This window comes from Pseudophryne corroboree, chromosome 1 (genome assembly GCF_028390025.1).
Source record: "Pseudophryne corroboree isolate aPseCor3 chromosome 1, aPseCor3.hap2, whole genome shotgun sequence".
NCBI classification, from domain to species: Eukaryota; Metazoa; Chordata; class Amphibia; order Anura; family Myobatrachidae; genus Pseudophryne; species Pseudophryne corroboree.
In genome coordinates this window covers 477,649,559-477,671,763 of record NC_086444.1, presented here as the reverse complement: position 1 = coordinate 477,671,763, position 22,205 = coordinate 477,649,559, and the positions used below count along the sequence as shown (strand labels likewise).

Genomic DNA, 22,205 nt, shown 5'->3' with positions numbered 1-22,205 from the left:
CTGGCGTGTCCAAGTGTTTTGAGGGAGGGTGTCTGACGTCAGCTACGGCTCCGACCAGCAGGATTCAATCGCATTGGAAGTGTAAGTCCTGGGCTGCGCAGACACCGCACAAGCTGATTTTTAGCATCTCTGCAACACATAGGATTGCACACTTGCACAGCGAAAATACACTCCCCCTGTAGGCGGCGACTATCTGATCGCAGGACAGCAAAAATCACTGCCTAGCGATCAGATCTGAATTACCCCCTCTGTGCGGTATGGCAATTACTGGCATGCTGTCTATATGGTATGGTAGTCATTGTGACAGTGAATGTGCAGCATTGCGGTCACTGCAGTGATATCAGTATTGTATGGTCTGTCACTGCATTGATGCCTATAATCATGGGTGTAACTATTGTGGCTGCAGGGGGTGCCATTGTTATGGGGCACAGAGGCTTAGGGGGGCCTGGACACAAGTTATAAAGTTGCCTAGCAATTTCCCTAGTTATGGCTGCTAAGTAATAGGGTCTGATCCATCCCCAGCCTGAGCTTTGTGACACTGTCAGTGAGAGGAGTGTGTAATGGATGTTATAATGGTAGAGGGGGCACTGTAATGTGACATAATATGAACTGAGGGTACTGTAATGTGGCATAATCTGATCTGCTCATCATAATGAGCAAAGAGGATCGGTATGGGATACCGGCAGTCAGGAGACAGGTGGAATCCCAGCAGCAAGCACAGCGAATCCCCTGGTGCTCGCTGCGCTTGCCACTCGTCGGCTCCAGTGGCGACCTTTGGCCACACTATTATATTCCCCCTTGGGTGGTGACGTGGACCACCACCCAAGGGTGAATTCCGGGCTTGTGTCGGTATTCCGCCGTGTTGGGATTCCAACATCAGTATCCTGACCATGGGATCCCAACAGTCGGGATGTTAACCGCATTCCGAGCAAAGAACCCTCCCACCCCCTCAACTATAGTACACTCCATATGCTGTATATCTGTGTATATCTCCTGCCTGTTTTGTCCCCCTTTCCTACAATACAGCCTACATGTGGTCCCCGCAAAAGTCGTGCTGAGCGTTTTTCTTTCACCTGAGAGGGAGGAGTGGGGGGAGAGTGTGCAGATTTTTTGCCTAGGGTGCCGAGAAACCTTGCACCGGCCCTGCACAGACATATCAATTGGAGAGCTATAGACGGTTAGCCTACCTTCTCTACTCCTATAATCAGACCATCCTAACCATTTCAAGTGGATAGAGTTAGACGAGAAGGAATATTTAGCTGTTTCGAAAATGAAATGTTTGTGAATCTTATTTTGAATAAACGCTAAGGTAGGAATATTCTCAGATTTCCACAATTGTGCTATAGCAGATTAGTGGCTATCAAGATATGCCCCAAGACGTAGCGATCACCTGCGGAGAGGCGATCTACGTACAAATGAAATAGCGCTAAAGCTGGGCAGGGCCGGTGCAAGGTTTCTCGACATCCTAGGCAAACTTTCTGCCTATTGTCCCTTGCCCCTAACCGGCCTTCAGGTGAAAAGCATACTGCTGCCCTCCCCCAACCCCAGTCTGTTGCATGGCTGCTCTCTTCTCCCCATCTCCATAGTCTGTGTGGATTCCTGCTGCTCTCACCCTCCTTCCCCTACTCTTTTAAATGTCTTCTGTTCTATCCCCTCTACCATCTGTTTGCATGCTGCTGCTCATCCACCCCAGATACTGTGCATGCCTGATGCTCATCTCAGCACCTGCCCCCCAAGACTGCTGCTCTCCCCCTCTTTCCTCATCAAATGCGGACAGTGCACTGTGTAGCCACCCAGGGGTGTATCTTCCTATTGGCCAGGATAGCACTTGCCAGGGGCGCCGGCCCGCACCCTAACCGTAATTCCCCCTCAGTATCCCTGCCTGCACACTCCTCGTAATTCCCTCAGTCTCCCTGCCTGCACCCTCCACATAATTCCATCTCAGTGTCCCTGCCCGCACCCTCTAGAGATGAGCGGGTTCGGTTCCTCGGAATCCGAACCCGCCCGAACTTCATGTTTTTTTTCACGGGTCCGAGCGACTCGGATCTTCCCGCCTTGCTCGGTTAACCCGAGCGCGCCCGAACGTCATCATGACGCTGTCGGATTCTCGCGAGGCTCGGATTCTATCGCGAGACTCGGATTCTATATAAGGAGCCGCGCGTCGCCGCCATTTTCACACGTGCATTGAGATTGATAGGGAGAGGACGTGGCTGGCGTCCTCTCCATTTAGATTATAAGAGAGAGAGATTTACTGGAGCTTAGGACTAGGAGGAGTACTGTAGAAGTGTAGAGAGTGCAGAGAGTTTACTAGTGAGTGACCACCAGACAGTGCAGTTTATTTAATATATCCGTTCTCTGCCTGAAAAAAGCGATACACACAGTGACTCAGTCACATACCATATCTGTGTGCACTGCTCAGGCTCAGCCCAGTGTGCTGCATCATCTATATATATTATATATCTGTCTGACTGCTCAGCTCACACAGCTTATAATTGTGGGGGAGACTGGGGAGCACTGCAGTGCCAGTTATAGGTTATAGCAGGAGCCAGGAGTACATAATATTATATAGTGAGTGACCACCAGACAGTGCAGTTTATTTAATATATCCGTTCTCTGCCTGAAAAAAGCGATACACACAGTGACTCAGTCACATACCATATCTGTGTGCACTGCTCAGGCTCAGCCCAGTGTGCTGCATCATCTATATATATTATATATCTGTCTGACTGCTCAGCTCACACAGCTTATAATTGTGGGGGAGACTGGGGAGCACTGCAGTGCCAGTTATAGGTTATAGCAGGAGCCAGGAGTACATAATATTATATAGTGAGTGACCACCAGACAGTGCAGTTTATTTAATATATCCGTTCTCTGCCTGAAAAAAGCGATACACACAGTGACTCAGTCACATACCATATCTGTGTGCACTGCTCAGGCTCAGCCCAGTGTGCTGCATCATCTATATATATTATATATCTGTCTGACTGCTCAGCTCACACAGCTTATAATTGTGGGGGAGACTGGGGAGCACTGCAGTGCCAGTTATAGGTTATAGCAGGAGCCAGGAGTACATAATATTATATTAAAATTAAACAGTGCACACTTTTGCTGCAGGAGTGCCACTGCCAGTGTGACTGACCAGTGACCTGACCACACTGACCACCAGTATAGTTAGTAGTATACTTATATTGTGATTGCCTGAAAAAGTTAAACACTCGTCGTGTGACTTCACTTGTGTGTTGTTGTTTTTTTTATTCTATAAAAATAAAACTCATTCTGCTGACAGACAGTGTCCAGCAGGTCCGTCATTATATAATATATAATATATACCTGTCCGGCTGCAGTAGTGATATATATATATTTTTTATATCATTTATCATCCAGTCGCAGCAGACACAGTACGGTAGTTCACGGCTGTGGCTACCTCTGTGTCTGCACTCGGCAGGCAGTCCGTCCATAATTGTATACCACCTAACCGTGGTTTTTTTTTCTTTCTTCTTTATACATACATAGTTACATAGACATCTCTTTATCAACCAGTCTATATTAGCAGCAGACACAGTACAGTACGGTAGTTCACGGCTGTGGCTACCTCTGTGTCTGCACTCGGCAGGCAGTCCATAATTGTATACTAGTATCCATCTCCATTGTTTACCTGAGGTGCCTTTTAGTTGTGCCTATTAAAATATGGAGAACAAAAATGTTGAGGTTCCAAAATTAGGGAAAGATCAAGATCCACTTCCACCTCGTGCTGAAGCTGCTGCCACTAGTCATGGCCGAGACGATGAAATGCCAGCAACGTCTCTGCCAAGGCCGATGCCCAATGTCATAGTACAGAGCATGTCAAATCCAAAACACCAAATATCAGAAAAAAAAGGACTCCAAAACCTAAAATAAAATTGTCGGAGGAGAAGCGTAAACTTGCCAATATGCCATTTACGACACGGAGTGGCAAGGAACGGCTGAGGCCCTGGCCTATGTTCATGGCTAGTGGTTCAGCTTCACATGAGGATGGAAGCACTCAGCCTCTCGCTAGAAAAATGAAAAGACTCAAGCTGGCAAAAGCAGCACAGCAAAGAACTGTGCATTCTTCGAAATCCCAAATCCACAAGGAGAGTCCAATTGTGTCGGTTGCGATGCCTGACCTTCCCAACACTGGACGTGAAGAGCATGCGCCTTCCACCATTTGCACGCCCCCTGCAAGTGCTGGAAGGAGCACCCGCAGTCCAGTTCCTGATAGTCAGATTGAAGATGTCAGTGTTGAAGTACACCAGGATGAGGAGGATATGGGTGTTGCTGGCGCTGGGGAGGAAATTGACCAGGAGGATTCTGATGGTGAGGTGGTTTGTTTAAGTCAGGCACCCGGGGAGACACCTGTTGTCCGTGGGAGGAATATGGCCGTTGACATGCCAGGTGAAAATACCAAAAAAATCAGCTCTTCGGTGTGGAGGTATTTCACCAGAAATGCGGACAACAGGTGTCAAGCCGTGTGTTCCCTTTGTCAAGCTGTAATAAGTAGGGGTAAGGACGTTAACCACCTCGGAACATCCTCCCTTATACGTCACCTGCAGCGCATTCATAATAAGTCAGTGACAAGTTCAAAAACTTTGGGTGACAGCGGAAGCAGTCCACTGACCAGTAAATCCCTTCCTCTTGTAACCAAGCTCACGCAAACCACCCCACCAACTCCCTCAGTGTCAATTTCCTCCTTCCCCAGGAATGCCAATAGTCCTGCAGGCCATGTCACTGGCAATTCTGACGAGTCCTCTCCTGCCTGGGATTCCTCCGATGCATCCTTGCGTGTAACGCCTACTGCTGCTGGCGCTGCTGTTGTTGCTGCTGGGAGTCGATGGTCATCCCAGAGGGGAAGTCGTAAGCCCACTTGTACTACTTCCAGTAAGCAATTGACTGTCCAACAGTCCTTTGCGAGAAAGATGAAATATCACAGCAGTCATCCTGCTGCAAAGCGGATAACTGAGGCCTTGACAACTATGTTGGTGTTAGACGTGCGTCCGGTATCCGCCGTTAGTTCACAGGGAACTAGACAATTTATTGAGGCAGTGTGCCCCCGTTACCAAATACCATCTAGGTTCCACTTCTCTAGGCAGGCGATACCGAGAATGTACACGGACGTCAGAAAAAGACTCACCAGTGTCCTAAAAAATGCAGTTGTACCCAATGTCCACTTAACCACGGACATGTGGACAAGTGGAGCAGGGCAGGGTCAGGACTATATGACTGTGACAGCCCACTGGGTAGATGTATGGACTCCCGCCGCAAGAACAGCAGCGGTGGCACCAGTAGCAGCATCTCGCAAACGCCAACTCTTTCCTAGGCAGGCTACGCTTTGTATCACCGCTTTCCAGAATACGCACACAGCTGAAAACCTCTTACGGCAACTGAGGAAGATCATCGCGGAATGGCTTACCCCAATTGGACTCTCCTGTGGATTTGTGGCATCGGACAACGCCAGCAATATTGTGTGTGCATTAAATATGGGCAAATTCCAGCACGTCCCATGTTTTGCACATACCTTGAATTTGGTGGTGCAGAATTTTTTTAAAAACGACAGGGGCGTGCAAGAGATGCTGTTGGTGGCCAGAAGAATTGCGGGACACTTTCGGCGTACAGGCACCACGTACAGAAGACTGGAGCACCACCAAAAACTACTGAACCTGCCCTGCCATCATCTGAAGCAAGAAGTGGTAACGAGGTGGAATTCAACCCTCTATATGCTTCAGAGGTTGGAGGAGCAGCAAAAGGCCATTCAAGCCTATACAATTGAGCACGATATAGTAGGTGGAATGCACCTGTCTCAAGCGCAGTGGAGAATGATTTCAACGTTGTGCAAGGTTCTGATGCCCTTTGAACTTGCCACACGTGAAGTCAGTTCAGACACTGCCAGCCTGAGTCAGGTCATTCCCCTCATCAGGCTTTTGCAGAAGAAGCTGGAGACATTGAAGGAGGAGCTAACACGGAGCGATTCCGCTAGGCATGTGGGACTTGTGGATGGAGCCCTTAATTCGCTTAACAAGGATTCACGGGTGGTCAATCTGTTGAAATCAGAGCACTACATTTTGGCCACCGTGCTCGATCCTAGATTTAAAGCCTACCTTGGATCTCTCTTTCCGGCAGACACAAGTCTGCTGGGGTTGAAAGACCTGCTGGTGACAAAATTGTCAAGTCAAGCGGAACGCGACCTGTCAACATCTCCTCCTTCACATTCTCCCGCAACTGGGGGTGCGAGGAAAAGGCTCAGAATTCCGAGCCCACCCGCTGGCGGTGATGCAGGGCAGTCTGGAGCGACTGCTGATGCTGACATCTGGTCCGGACTGAAGGACCTGACAACGATTACGGACATGTCGTCTACTGTCACTGCATATGATTCTCTGAACATTGATAGAATGGTGGAGGATTATATGAGTGACCGCATCCAAGTAGGCACGTCACACAGTCCGTACTTATACTGGCAGGAAAAAGAGGCAATTTGGAGGCCCTTGCACAAACTGGCTTTATTCTACCTAAGTTGCCCTCCCACAAGTGTGTACTCCGAAAGAGTGTTTAGTGCCGCCGCTCACCTTGTCAGCAATCGGCGTACGAGGTTACATCCAGAAAATGTGGAGAAGATGATGTTCATTAAAATGAATTATAATCAATTCCTCCGCGGAGACATTGACCAGCAGCAATTGCCTCCACAAAGTACACAGGGAGCTGAGATGGTGGATTCCAGTGGGGACGAATTGATAATCTGTGAGGAGGGGGATGTACACGGTGATATATCGGAGGGTGATGATGAGGTGGACATCTTGCCTCTGTAGAGCCAGTTTGTGCAAGGAGAGATTAATTGCTTCTTTTTGGGGGGGGTCCAAACCAACCCGTCATATCAGTCACAGTCGTGTGGCAGACCCTGTCACTGAAATGATGGGTTGGTTAAAGTGTGCATGTCCTGTTTTGTTTATACAACATAAGGGTGGGTGGGAGGGCCCAAGGACAATTCCATCTTGCACCTCTTTTTTCTTTTCTTTTTCTTTGCATCATGTGCTGATTGGGGAGGGTTTTTTGGAAGGGACATCCTGCGTGACACTGCAGTGCCACTCCTAAATGGGCCCGGTGTTTGTGTCGGCCACTAGGGTCGCTAATCTTACTCACACAGTCAGCTACCTCATTGCGCCTCTTTTTTTCTTTGCGTCATGTGCTGTTTGGGGAGGGTTTTTTGGAAGGGACATCCTGCGTGACACTGCAGTGCCACTCCTAGATGGGCCCGGTGTTTGTGTCGGCCACTAGGGTCGCTAATCTTACTCACACAGCTACCTCATTGCGCCTCTTTTTTTCTTTGCGTCATGTGCTGTTTGGGGAGGGTTTTTTGGAAGGGACATCCTGCGTGACACTGCAGTGCCACTCCTAGATGGGCCCGGTGTTTGTGTCGGCCACTAGGGTCGCTAATCTTACTCACACAGCTACCTCATTGCGCCTCTTTTTTTCTTTGCGTCATGTGCTGTTTGGGGAGGGTTTTTTGGAAGGGCCATCCTGCGTGACACTGCAGTGCCACTCCTAGATGGGCCCGGTGTTTGTGTCGGCCACTAGGGTCGCTAATCTTACTCACACAGCTACCTCATTGCGCCTCTTTTTTTCTTTGCGTCATGTGCTGTTTGGGGAGGTTTTTTTGGAAGGGACATCCTGCGTGACACTGCAGTGCCACTCCTAGATGGGCCCGGTGTTTGTGTCGGCCACTAGGGTCGCTTATCTTACTCACACAGCGACCTCGGTGCAAATTTTAGGACTAAAAATAATATTGTGAGGTGTGAGGTATTCAGAATAGACTGAAAATGAGTGTAAATTATGGTTTTTGAGGTTAATAATACTTTGGGATCAAAATGACCCCCAAATTCTATGATTTAAGCTGTTTTTTAGTGTTTTTTGAAAAAAACACCCGAATCCAAAACACACCCGAATCCGACAAAAAAAATTCGGTGAGGTTTTGCCAAAACGCGTTCGAACCCAAAACACGGCCGCGGAACCGAACCCAAAACCAAAACACAAAACCCGAAAAATTTCAGGCGCTCATCTCTAGCACCCTCCCCGTAATTTCATCTCAGTGTCCCTGCCAGCACCCTCCTCGTAATTCCTCCTCAGTGTCCCTGCCTGCACCCTCCCCGTAATTCCATCTCAGTGTCCCTGCCCGCACCCTCATCTTAATTCCTCTTCAGTATCCCTGTCTGCACCCTCCCTGTAACTCTCCCTCAGTGTTCCTGACCTCAGCCTCTCTGTGACTCCCCCCTCAGTGTCCCTGCCCGCACACTCCTTTAATTCCATTTCAGTGTCCCTGCCCGCACCCTCCCCGTAATTCCATCTCAGTGTCCCTGCCCGCACCCTCCTCGTAATTCCTCCTCAGTGTCCCTGTCTGCACCCTCCCTGTAACATACCTCCCAACTGTCCCAATTTTAGCGGGACAGTCCAGTTTTTTGGGGACTGTCCCGCTGTCCCACCCGCGGGCCGCAGTGTCCCGCGGTGTGGGGGGGGAGGGGGCAGTTGGTAGGCTCTGTCTCTCGCTGCCCTGCTTAGCAGAGCAGCGGTGAATAGACACTGTGCACATGCGCACAGCGTCTATTCGGGGGAGACAGGAGGAGAGGGGGCATGCCCAGCACTCTGTGAGCTGCTGGCATGCCCCCTCTCGTCCTGTCTCCCCTGTAATTCCCCCTTAGTGTCCCTGACCTCAGCCTCCCTGTGACTCCCCCCTTAGTGTCCCTGCCCGCACACTCCTGTAATTCCACCTCCGTGTCCCTGCCCGTACCATCCCCGTAATTCCTCCTCAGTGTCCCTGCTTGCACACTCCTGTAATTCCCCCTCAGTATCCCTGCCCATACCCTCCCTGTAATTGCCCCTAAGTGTCCATGATCTCAGCCTCCCTGTAAGCTCTCCACCTCATTGTCCCTACCCGCACCCTCCTTGTAATTCCCCCTCAGTATCCCTGCCCACACCCTCCCTGTAATTCCCGCTCAGTGTCCCTGACCTCAGCCTATCTGTAACTCCCCCCTCTGTGCCCTTGGGTGGGGGAGGTGGGGGTCACCAGTTCACTACTTTGCCAGGGGCGCTCAGACCCCTAGATACGCCCCTGTAGCCACCTCACCTGCAGGCTGCGATGCAGAGATGGGACTGAGTAGTCTGTGAAAGAGCCTGGAATGAAGAGCAGCAACGCATGTCACCCTGCAATACAGGAGCTTGGCAGTCGTGGCTACGTAGATACGAGTGCTGGGGGGATTGCGGCATTTGGGAGAGGTAGGACCACGCTACCTTTTTCATGCAGCTGTAACAGGCCGCCCCCTCAGGTCCCGGCGCCCCTAGGCAGCTGCCTAAAGCTGCCTAGTGGAAGCTCCGGCCCTGAAGCTGGGTCCAGGGGGATGAAGAGCCCTAACACCATGCTAGCCATATTTAAAACTTCTCTCCAAAGTGGTTGTATACAAGGGCAAGCCCAGAAAATATGGAAGATATCCCCCGTAGAGCCGCATTTTCTCCAACATGATTTAGATTGTGAAGGCCAGATTCTGTGTTGTCTTTCAGGGGTGAAGTAGGCCCTCTGTATAAGCTTGTAGAATATTTCGGAGTGGTTAACACATTTGAAGACTTTAAAACAAGATCTAAATATACTGTCCCAATCTGCATCAATAAAGGACCTATTCAAATCTCTCTCCCATAAAGTCTGAGCTTTTAATTTTGTCTGTGTGCCATTTGTCAATTGAAACTGATACCACCACGTAATCCCATATTTATGCGAGGACGTCTCCAATCGGCTTTTAATATAAGCCGGAAGAGATGGTTTGTGGAGATGTGAGGGAGTAAATGAGTGTAACCAACTTCTCACCTGCAAGTATTTGAAAAAGTCTCGAGTCCGAATCCCAAATCTCTCTTGCAATTGAGAAAAAGACATCAAGACGTCTCCTACAAATAAATCGCCCACAGTGGAGAGACCCTTCCAAATCCAATCCCCTAGGGAAATATTAGGAATCAATGACATAAGAGCAGTTAACGACAGGCAGGGGGCAGGTAAATTAATCTCTTCCGAAGAGAGTACTAGTTTATGCCATGAATCTAGGGTCGTTTAGATAGACTTGCAGGATCCGGACCTACTCCGAGCAGCAGACAGTGGTAACCAAAACATATCAGGGAGAGAAACAGCGTCCAAACAAGAAGCTTCCAGAATAACCCAAGGTTTCAGACTCGAGGTGTCAAACCAGTCTCTAGACTGACTTATCAGACATGCAGCATGGTACTTTTCTATATCTGGGAAAGTTACCCCACCAGACAGTTTGGGCAGAATAAGATTTTTTTTTTTAGCAATTTTCGGTCTAGAGCCTCCCCACACGTATCTGATCAGGACCTGGTTAAATTTATTATAGAAGAGTTTGGGAAGGGGCCTTGGTATGGCGCGAAACAGGTACATTAATTTCGGCATTAAGACCATCTTGGCAGCAGCAATCCTACCCAACCAAGACACCTCCTGTAGCATCCACTCCCCAGTCAGCTCCGTAAACGCTTTTAATAACGGGGCATAATTACACTCAATCAAATTATCTTCTCTGGTTAAGTTAATCCCTAGATATCTCAAGGAGCATGACTTCCAGGCATATTTGTACGAATCCTTCAACCTAGAGACCACAGTCAGAGATATATTGAGTGGGAGGGCTTCAGTTTTATTAGTATTTAATTTATAAAAAGAAACATCCGAATAGCCTTCAAGTACGTCATGAAAAACTGGCAAGGAAGCCTCAGGATCAGAAAGACATAATAAAATATCGGCCGCAAACAAGCTAATTTTGTGAGAAATGCCCGCTATAACAGGGCCACTAATCGAGTCCCAAGATCTAATGCAAGCAGCCAAGGGTTCTATCGCCAACGCAAAAATAATAGGAGATAACAGGCAGCCCTGACAAGTGCCATTAGAGATAGAAGGGTGAAGAAAGGCATCCGTTAAAAAAAAGACCCGCGCACTGGGTGTGGAATAGAGAGCCAGGATAAAGTCTAAGATCCTTCCAGAGAAGTCAAATTTGTCCAGAGTTAATCTCATAAAATCCCAGTTCAATCTATCGAACGCCTTTTCGGCGTCCAGAGACAAAACTAGGAGGGGTTCTTTTCTACAGGCAGAAGGCTCAATAACATTAATCACCCTAGGCGTATTATCCGGGGCCTGTCGGTTTAAAACGAAGTCCACTTGATCAGGGTTGATAAGAGAAGGGAGAAGGGGACTGATACGGTTAGCAACTAATTTGGCATAAATTTTTAGATCCGTATTTAATAAAGCAATTGGTCTAAAATTTTGGACTGAGGTAGGGTTTTTTCCCGGTTTGGGAATGGTGATGATTTGAGCTTCCAGCATCTCTTTGGGGAAGTGACCAGCTTCTGAGGCTTCATTAAACACCGACAGGAGCACCGGGGCCAAACTCTCCTTAAAGGATTTATAGAAACCAGAAGGATAACCATCGGGTCCCGGGGCCTTATCCGCTGGAAGGGAGTCAATAGCCTTTTCGACTTCGGCTAAAGTCCAAGGTGCACTAAGAGAGCTACAAGACTCCGACGACAGCGAGGGGAGAGGAAAATTGCTCAGAAAATTCTGAACATCTATGCCTGTAGGTTGAAAAGTAGAAGAATCCCCCTTTAAGTTGTATAATGTAGAGTAATAGGATGCAAAGACATTTGCAATTTCGTCAGGGTCGTAGACTCTCTTACCCCTATCCGAGTGGACAATATGAAATTTTTCTTTAGCATTCTTACCCCTCAGCATCCTTGCCAGTAGTCTACCCGCCCAGTTAACATAAACGTAGAATTTTTGGTTCAGTCTATGTAGGTTGCGTTGGACTTCCGCTAGATAGAAAACATTTACCGCCTCCCTTGCTTCTTTCAATGACTTAAGGAGGGCTTTATCGTGTGGATGTGCCTTGTGAGAACTCTCCAGGGAAGCTACTGTAAGCTCAGCTTGTTCAAATTTTTTCCGATTTGCCCTTTTAAGTTTAGCCACTGTTTGAATCGCTGTCCCTCGTGTTACTGCTTTGAGGGCGCACCAGAATGTGAAGATAGATGTCTCCTGAGGAGAGTTCTCAGATAGATAATAATCCAAGGTGGTTTGGATCACCTACGTGGTCTCCGGCTGAAGAAGACTGAGTTTACCTAAACGCCAGGGTAACCTTTCTACTATTCATATCCCACTCGATGAATAGTGGGGAGTGATCCGACCAGGACATGGGGAGAATGGAGATTTTACGGATGGACTGTAGAGTCCACTTATCTGCTAATGCTAGATCTATTCTAGAATAAGATGCATGCACCGGGGAGTAAAATGTGTAATCTCTGTCCATTGGGTGCTTAACGCGCCAGAGGTCTAAAAGATCGTATTCCGCCAGTAGTTGGCTAAAGCCTTTTACATTCCTATGGAGCTGACTGGAGAGTGAGGGCCGCTTGCCAGAGTTATCAACTAAAGGGTCCAGGGTCAAGTTAAAGTCCCCCATTAAGAGTAAATCGCCCTTAGCCAATTGTTGCACCTTAGCGCAGAGTTTCTTGCAAAATGCTAGTTGCTTGGTGTTAGGAGCATAGCAAGAAACTAATGTCACCTCTTTATTTTCAAGAGTACCAACCAGAATTAGAATTCTCCCCTCAGGGTCGCAGTATTGTGAAGCGAGGGAAAACGCGCAATGCTGAGATATCAAGATTGCCAACCCCGCCTTCTTTGCTGGCCTGTTAGCCAAATAGCAATGGGGAAATCTCCCATTAGTAAACCTTGGAGGGGCAGATTTAATAAAATGAGTCTCTTGGACGGCTATGATTTGAGCTTTAAGTTTATGGAAATAATTAAGTGCTAATCTCCTCTTATGTGGGGAATTAAAACCCTTTGCATTTATAGAAACAATGTTAACCATATTGTAAAACTATCGGGGATTGCATAGCTATCATCAACCAACTGGCAAGTAGAAAGTATGTGTAGCCTTTCCGGACAAAAGGAGAGGAAAAGGGAAAGAAATTATAAAAAAGATGAAGGTTAACAGGAAAGGGAAACAGAACATTAACCCCTCGCGGGGGCACATTTGGACGCCTAAACATGGCGACTCAGAGTTAAACTGTGGGGGGTAGTGGTCAATCTGCCCGCACCCGAACCAAAATTAAACAAGATGTAGTTCCTCGGTCCTCCATCTCTGGTCCCCCGGCAGCCACCGGGATTAAAGGAAACTCAGGTAGAATTACCAGCCAACAAAGAAATGTGGGCGGCAGTCGGGGCAGCAGAGACAGACAGTTAACCGGCGGTGAGAAAGCAACACTGAAAAACATCTAACAGCACTCAGATATCACATAAACACCCTCATCAAACAATCGCCAAGGAACTGGTGCAACATAGGAAATACGACATGACAAACCAATTAGAAAAACATTAAATCAATGCAAGTGTAGTAAACCAAACATTACTCAAAGTTCTGCAGCCGAAGAGGCCCAGTCCCGCTGAAGGCCCCGCTCGGGAGAGGTGTGTGCAGAAGAGCTTGCAGAGTTCCATGATGCTAGGATCTTTTTACCCTCCTCGACGTTCGTTATGACAACAGTAGAACCTTCTCGAGAAATAAGCAACTTAGTAGGAAATCCCCATCTGTATAGAATGTTCTGTTTACGTAGCACTGATGTGATGGGGTAAAGAGAGTGCCGTTTCGCTAAAGTAGCAGTGGACAGGTCTCCGAATATCTGAAGTGAGCCCAGAGCCTCCGAAGCGGCATCCGAGGGTCTAGCAGCTTTCAAGATTGCCTCCTTCACGTGGAAATAGAGTAACCTCATAAGGACATCTCGGGGGACACCAACAGGAGCGTTCCTGGCTTTAGGGAGCCTATGGATATGTGAGCGGTACGAAGGAAGGAGTTTGCTGAAGAGGTCAACTGCAAAATCGTTTAAAGCGCTATTAGCGACAGCTTCCGGGACACCACGTAGCTTTATGTTGTTACGTCTCGATCTGTCCTCTATTTCCGAGATTTTGTACCTGAGCGCCGTGACCTCATTTTGGAGCAGTTCATGAGAAGAGATCAGGTCATTGTGCGACGACACCACTTTTGTTTCTAGGTGATCGGTGCGGCCACCAATCTCATCAATAGATCTCTGACATTCCTTCATAGTCGCTCTAAATTCTGCCGCGACTTCATCCTTAAACTGTGTTAGGAGATGCTTCATAGCGCCCAACGTAAGCGTGTCACTGTCGTCGATGGAGCTGGTGTGTGCAGTAACAGTGACAGGGGCGGACGCATTTCTAAGTGGTGAGGGCACAGGGACAGCAGGCTTAGAGGCGCCACCCCGTGCGTCCTTTGCTTTAGCGGCCTGAGGAGAAGATTTAAAGAACGCCACCTGGGAAAGTGTTTTAGCGGCCTTATATTTCTTGGGAGGCATTACAACGCTGAACGACAAAGGTAGAGGAACTGGAGGCAAGAGGCGTCTGAAATATCAATCGAGGAAGGATCCACATAAAAGTTGAGTTGTCATATCAGGTCATAGGAGCATTCGGGTGTAGGCAGAGTTATCTCAGAGTGGTTACATCATAATATCGTGGTCATCCAACCATGGGGACATCGCGGCCGATCGTCTTGGCAGGTGCCGGGATATCTGCGGTCCTATGAAGTCTGCAGAGCAATATGTATTATTTATCCAGCACACTGTGAGAAATGTATGCTATTACACTCAGAGGCCACTAGATGGGGCAGTTATAGTAGAAGATAATAGTGCCGAGTAAAAGGCTATTTCTCCACACAGAAGTGAATGCACAAATCCCTCAACAGGGGCCCCAGAGTGAGAACAGTGCCAGAGGGCCACCAGTCCTGGTGTAGCCCTAATCCAGAGACCCCCACAATTTACAGGCACACTGCGACCTCAGTTCCAGCTCCTCCAGTATGATCAAAGATGGCCACCGCGTCCTCCTGGGCTTCTGGTCCACCGCTGTCCCCCGCTGCCAGGCGTCTCCCCAACCTGCTGCCTCAGGGAGTGTCCACCCTGGGGGTCTGGGAAAGGCTACTGAGGGGTCCGGAGCATGTGTGTGAGGTCCGCGCCGCGTCCCCGCTATGAAGCTCAAATCGCGGGTGCCGGGAGTATGCGAGTCCCCAGCTTCCGGGAGTGCAACCTGCGAGAAAAGTGAAAACTGCTCCCCGGCTCTGCGGCAGTCACTGCAGGGCTTAGGAGGCCTACAGGGGGGGGGAAGGGGAGCCCCCGGAGAGGGTACACAGGGGGTGAACACCTGAAATGCTGGGTTAGAGAACTCTGGAGAGAGGAGGCCAGCAGAGACACGTCTGCTCTCTTCTCCAGTCAAGCCACGCCCCCTGCATCATATGTTGTTCTGTTTTCCTCTCAGGTTGTATTTGGCCAGAAAAGTTAAATGTGACACAATGAATGCTTACCTTTCTGTATATGGCAAATATTGTTCCGATTGATGCTAAGCAGTCTATGTTAGAGGAACCATCAAGGGGATCAAAACACACAACGTATTTACCCTGAAAGAAAAGGAAAAACAATATTAACTTACAAAATAAATTTCCCTAAAGAATCTCTGTAGGAAACAATGTGGTAGGCAGATGGTTATACAACCAAATGCATCATCACTCAAGATCTAAGCATGTGATTGTGATAGTCAAAAATACTTTGTGGCACCTTCTAAATAAATTAATTAATAATAACAATCATAATCATTAAGTCCTAAAAATGCCACTACAAATTTATTAACCAACCTATAAAATGTGTTAATTTGTGACATGATGGGACAGTGGTTATATAAGCTGCTTCCAGAAAGGTTGATAGCGGATTATAGTCCGTACTTACGAAGGGTATTTTTGCAAAACAAAACTTTTCTTTGTGATTTTATGGGCGTTTCGAAATCTGGGAGATTTACAAAAGACCAAGTCCATATAACATCCCATTTTCAAACTGTGTGTTTGTTAGACATGTGTCATTTTTATATTGCAATCACTGTTCTCGACTGTATCTATTGTATATGGAAATATCAGTGCTCTGCTGCTGCTGAAGTTAGATTTAAAAAGAGGGTAGCTAAGAAAGGGGGGGGGGGGTGTTTTGTCAAGACTATGTTAGACTGGGTACACAGGTATGGGTCATTAGGTCGACATGAACAAGGTCAACATGGAAAAAGGTCGACATGAGTTTTTTTAGTTTTTTTGGTGTAGTTTTCTTCGTATTGTGATGGGGAACCCCAATTAGTGTGCCGTGTCCCCTTGCATGGCGAGCTTTCGGGCAAGGTTACTATTCCCAATCGTAGTCCACGTGGATCGTAAAGTTTGAAAAAGTTCCAAAAAATTAATTTTGGGGAAAAAAACAACCCTCATATCGACCTTTTTCCATGTCGACTTTGTTCATGTCGCCGGTTCTGCATAGTAAAAGATGCGGTCATTGGCATACAGCATGAGTGCTGGAATCGCCCCGCGTCCCTCTGCAGCCTATCCTCCCGCCTGCTGCCTCAGTGCCTATCCATTATCCCCTCCTCTTCCCTCCTCCCGCGCCTCTTGCTATGTCTCAGTGACCGCACAGCCTAAGTCTTGCCGGGCTGCAGGAGCCCGCCGTAGCCAGTGCACATCATGGATATCGGGCTGGAGAGATAATGCAGCCTTCTCCCAACCTCAGGTAACTGCACCCCCCGGCACCTGACCTCATTCTGCCGCTGATGCTGACTCACCCCCATGCCTCTCTCTCTCTCCCCCTATGTCCCCTCCCTCTCTCTCTCTCTCTATGACCCCTCCCTCTCTCTCTATGCCCCTCTCCCTCTCCCTATGCCCCTCCCTTTCTCTCTCCCCATGCCCCCACGCTCCTCATAACCCTCTCCATGCACCTCCCTCCCCATGCTTATCTCTCCCCATGTCTCCCCCCTCTCTAACCCCATGCCTCTCTCTCTCTCTCTCTCTCTCTCTCTCTCTCTTCCTGCCCGTGTCTCCCTTGCCTCTGCATGTGTGCGTATACATTATATATATTAGACCAAAGATGCCAGCACTCCATCCAAATGTTAGATATTGCCTAGGTGCCTTCCTATCCATGCAGGGAAGGCAGGTGAGGTGGCACTCACAGGACTTTCCAAGCAACAAATATATTTAGGCGACTTGCACCAAATGCTTAATCAAACTAAGCGTTTGATGCAAACAAAGATTGAGCGTTTGGTGCAAGTCGCCTAAATATATTCGTTACTTGGAAAGCCCTGTGAGTGACACCTCACCTGACTTCGCTATATACAGTGATATATATACAGTGATATATATATATACAGTGATAAAATATATATATATATATATATATATATATATATATATATATATATAAATTTTTTTTTTTATGGCAACCCCCCTCTATAAATCATGTTAATTAGTTGTTAGTAAGTTAGTTGGCTCCAGACAAAAAAATTAAATAAATGTAGCCCTAGCGTATACATGTGCATGTGTTTAAGGCAGACTAGATGGGCCAAGTTATTCTTCTCTGCTGTCAAATTCTATGTTCTATGGGCCGAAGAATTTTTTGGCTTGGGGGAGAAAAATTTCTAGTTACGCCACTGCTAGAAATGCTGACACTGTAGGGCTCCACGATTCCATAGTAATTAGAAGAGAACACTAGTTACTTAAACAGCATTGCCACCTAATGGTTACTCTCCATAATATCAGCTGGTTAAAGAAACATCAGTATCAGACCGATCTTGGCAGTTTCAAAATTTTCTTAATTCAATTACTTATGAATCTTAAAATATATGCATGTATGAAGAATTGTGTTTTCCTGCCATTAAAACATAGATATTATCATACCTGCAATATTTTACCTAGAAACTAAGGTTCATAATCCTTCAAACCAGTTAATATCCTGCCATTCATCCTCTGACTACCTCTAATAGAAACACATCAGTAATGTCTACAACTTCCTGTCAAGCATGAGCTTATATATGAAATGTTTGCTTAGTAATCAGTTTAATTATGACATTTTGGAATGTAAGTTTTCCTCTGTAAAGCACAAGCAAATAATACATGTATTTAATAACTCATGTCTTTACAATTTCCGTTAAACCTTATTAGAATTACTGACCCTCATTTCTTTTGGAATAACGATGATTTCCTTGTTTTCCTCAGAAACCAGAGCACATGTCCCATAAGAGGATTTCAGCATATTAATTACAAGATCATTGGATAGAACGTCCAGTTTCTTCACCTCATCGCCAGTCACATTCACACTTCCCGCAATGCCAAACCTAAATGTGTAAAGATTGAGCATTTCAGCAGATAGACATTAAAAGCATGTACGGTTTTTCTTTTGTAACTGCATATATTAATTGACAGTTTTTTTTTTTTTTTTTAAAGAAATACAAAAGAACAAAAACAGAAAAATAAAAAAGCAGAAGAATGAGCCACAATAATTAGAACAAGGATCAGATATCACAGTAGACATACAGTTCAGATATAAAACACAGGGATAAGTGCTAAACAGTACAATACATAGAGAAAATTAACGATAAAGGGCCAAAGATCAAACTGGACCATCCAAGCAAGAAAGGCATCCATGGCACACACACCATCTCTAGACTCAGGGAGGGTCCAGTTCCAAAACATAATTAGAGGCTTCTCAGAGGGACCAAACTTTATCATATTTCAAGGGACATTTCCATTTATTATACATAGAAGGTTCATGGGCAATTGTAGAATTGCGTAGGCTCTGCCAATTCAGAAATGCAAGAGCTTGGGGATCCAGCCACCACCTAGCGAGGCATACACCAGAACTAGGAGATTATTAACATAAAGCTGTAAATATTGACCCAATACATCATGGAGATGAAGACCAAATAGAAATGTCCCAGCATCCTACAGAAAGGTACAAATTCCAGTATTCTTTATACCAGTGGTTCTCAAAACCAATCCTCAGGAATCCTAATAGCTCCCCTAACAGGGGCTGTATTACCAACTGAACACCTGCATTATACAATGAGCCAACTGAGACCAAAACGCAGCCAACATGGTGCATTCGGGACAGGGGGTAAAAAAGAACAGCCCAGTTTAATCAGCTTTGCAGGAAAGGGGGGTCCAGTATACTCTATGGATAATATATAGAGCTGTATCTGCTGGTATCAAACATAAGAAGTTACCCTCCGTTTATAGCCTAAAATCAAAGCCCAATCAACAACCAGCAAGGCAGAGCCGTAACTACGTGTGTGCCAGATGTGCCTGGCACACAGCGCAGTCGCCCTGAGGGCGCAACGGCCAGCGGCTTGTAATTAGTCAAACTGACTCATTACAAGCCGCCTGTGCTGTGTGCGCCGCGGCCAGAGGAGAAGAGGAGAGCAACAGTGCCGGAGGCAGGGGAGGAGGCGGAGGGAGGGGGACTGGTGCCGCAGCAGCACTATGTAATTGGTAGTGGCGCGACTGCAGCAGTCCCTCTCCTTCCACATTGGCTGCCCGGCGCTGCTGTGAATGCTGGGATGCGCTTCCCTCATCCCAGCATTAACAGCGGCGTCGGCCAGCCAATGCGGAAGGAGAGGGACTGCTGCAGCTGCGCCACCACCAATTACACTGCGCTTCTGCGGCTCCAGTCCCACTCCCTCCTCCTACTTCTCCCCTGCCCGGGATCTGCTGCATGAAGCCTGCACTGAGGAGCCTGAGCCAGCGGGGAGAGATGGTAAGTATCTATCTATCTTTCTCTCTCTGTCTGCCGCAATGTGTAAAAAGGGGGACGCTGTCTGCCATACAGTGTAAAAAGGGGGACGCTGTCTGCCGTACAGTGTAAAAAGGGGACGCTGTCTGTCGTACAGTGTAAAAAGGGGACGCTGTCTGCCGTAATGTGTAAAAAGGGGGACGCTGTCTGCTGTAATGTGTAAAAAGATCATGCTGTCTGCCGTAATGTGTAAAAAGGGGGACACTGGCTGCCGTAATGTGTATAAAGGGTACGTTGTCTGCCGTAATGTGTAAAAAGGGGGACACTGTCTGCCGTAATGTGTAAAAAGGGGAACTGGCTGCCGCAATGTGTAAAAAAGTGGACTCTGTCTGCTGTACAGTGTAAAACGGGGGGCGCTGTCTGCCGTAATGTGTAAAAAAGGGCACGCTGTCTGCCGTAATGTGTAAAAAGGAGGGGCTGTCTGCCGTAATGTGTAAAAAGGGGGACGCTGTCTGCCATAATGTGTAAAAATGGGGACTGGCTGCCGTAATGTGTAAAAAAGGGGACTGTCTGCCGTAATGTGTAAAAGGGGCTCTACCTGGTGTAGTGGCGCTACTGTGCTGCGTAATTTGAATAATGGAGACTACTGTGCACCGTAGTATGAATTGGTATTATTTTGTTGCCACACCCCTTCCCCATGAAGCCACACCCCTATATATTTTTCGCGTGCCTACGGCGCGCACTGCACCTATCTTGCGCCAATGCCGTTTCTTGCACACAGCGCTAAAATGCGGCACTGCAGCAAGGTTCCCAAATTTGCCTCCCAGGCGGACCTAAAATTCCATATCCCATCAGCACCACACTCAAAAGCGTGTCCGTTTACATATCCTGTTTCTGTTGTGTGCTGCAGTAGCAATCAACAAACAACTACCCTTTTTTTTTACTGAGAACCTGAGAACTGACATACTGGGAACTGTGAGGATCATGTGATAGAAGATCGGGGGGCGATGAAATATTAAGCATGCTAAAAAAACAACAACACATGACTTGAGCCTAACAGCTTATTTAATAATGTGGTTTAAATAGGACAAATAAGTGGTAATTCATAGAGATGAGACATTATATCAGGAGCAGGCTTAGATTTCAACAATATTGTTCCTGAACTTTTTTGTCCCAAAGTGTATTCCCTTTTTTTCTATTTTAAGAAATAAATATTGAATAACAGCTTGTGGATGTTCTCTAAATAACAACTACACAAGTGTGCTTACCTGGTTTACAGCTCACCTGCCAACAGACTACTGGCTTTCAAAGTGTTTGTTTGTATAACAGGGTTAATTTATAATTGGCCCATTTGTGACCATATCTCTCTCTCATGCACCCCTAAGCTCATTTACCTTTAACCTGGATCAGCTGCTATTTAGGTGTGTTGGTGACTGTCTCACTTTGAAAGCCAGTAGTCTGTTGGCAGGTGAGCTGTAAACCAGGTAAGCACACTTGTGTAGTTGTTATTTGTGTTGGTGACGGTCTTACCTTTTAAAAGCCATAAGTGTGGCAGGTAAGCTTTAAACCAGATAAGCACATTTTCCTCTATGAGACAGCAGTTGCCATGTTTCTATAAAATCTATGTGAAAGTTTATGTGATAGAGTAGGACTTGCGGTGAAATGGGGTCCCGTGGAGTGGGCCGCAAGCTTACATGCATTGTACAATTCATAAACCAAAACCCCATTGTTTATTCAGATGTATATTAAAGCATTAAGGTGAATGAAGCTGCTTAGGAGAGTGCAGGGTTTTCTGTTTGTGTGTGTGTGTGTGTGTGTGTGTGTGTGTGCGTGCAGTGGCGTAACTACTGCCCCCGCAGTCCTCGCGGTGGCTTGGGGGCGAGGGGCTGCGGGGGCGCCACTGATTTACAGCAGACTGACATGCGGACGAGCGTCCGCATGTCAGTCTGCAGTCTCCTTCCCTCCGCCGCTTTTTGGAGGGACACGGAGGGCACACAGCGCGCCTCCCTGTGTCCCTCCTGCTGCATCATCTCCGGCGGCCGCGGGTCTAATAGGGGGAAGTGCCGTCCGTGAGCTCTAATTGGCTCACGAACCGGCACTTCCCCCTATTAGACCAGCGGCCGCCGGAGATGATGCAGCAGGAGGGACACAGGAGAGACGAGCTGTGCCCTCCGTGTCCCTCCAAAAAGCGACGGCGGGGGGGGGGGGGGGTAAATATCTGGCACTGGGGGCATATATGGCATGGGGGGGGGAGGGAGGAATATCTGGCACTGGGGCATTTCTGGCACTGGGGGGAATATCTGGCACTGGGGGCATATCTGGCACTGGGGGGGGGATATCTGGCACTGGGGCATATATGGCACTGGGGGGAATATCTGGCACTGGGGCCATATATGGCACTGGGGGGGGATATCTGGCACTGGGGGCATATATGGCACGGGGGGCATATATGGCACTGGGGGGAATATCTGGCACTGGGGGCATATATGGCACTGGGGGGGGGATATCTGGCACTGGGGCATATATGGCACTGGGGGGAATATCTGGCACTGGGGGGGGGGATATCTGGCACTGGGGCATAT

At 47.6% G+C, this 22,205-nt stretch overlaps 1 protein-coding gene across 2 annotated transcripts in view; it reads right to left on the bottom strand.

The window, feature by feature from the left end:
- LOC134894388 (fructose-1,6-bisphosphatase isozyme 2) overlaps positions 1–22,205 on the bottom strand; it is a 115,996-nt gene that overhangs the window by 49,926 nt on the left and 43,865 nt on the right. For both annotated transcript variants that reach the window (XM_063913759.1, XM_063913760.1), the window contains exons 2-3: positions 18,067–18,229; positions 15,402–15,494 (exon numbers count right to left, since the gene is read on the bottom strand). In XM_063913759.1, coding sequence (XP_063769829.1) covers positions 15,402–15,494; positions 18,067–18,229 — 256 coding nt within the window. The remainder of the gene's footprint in view (positions 1–15,401; positions 15,495–18,066; positions 18,230–22,205) is intronic.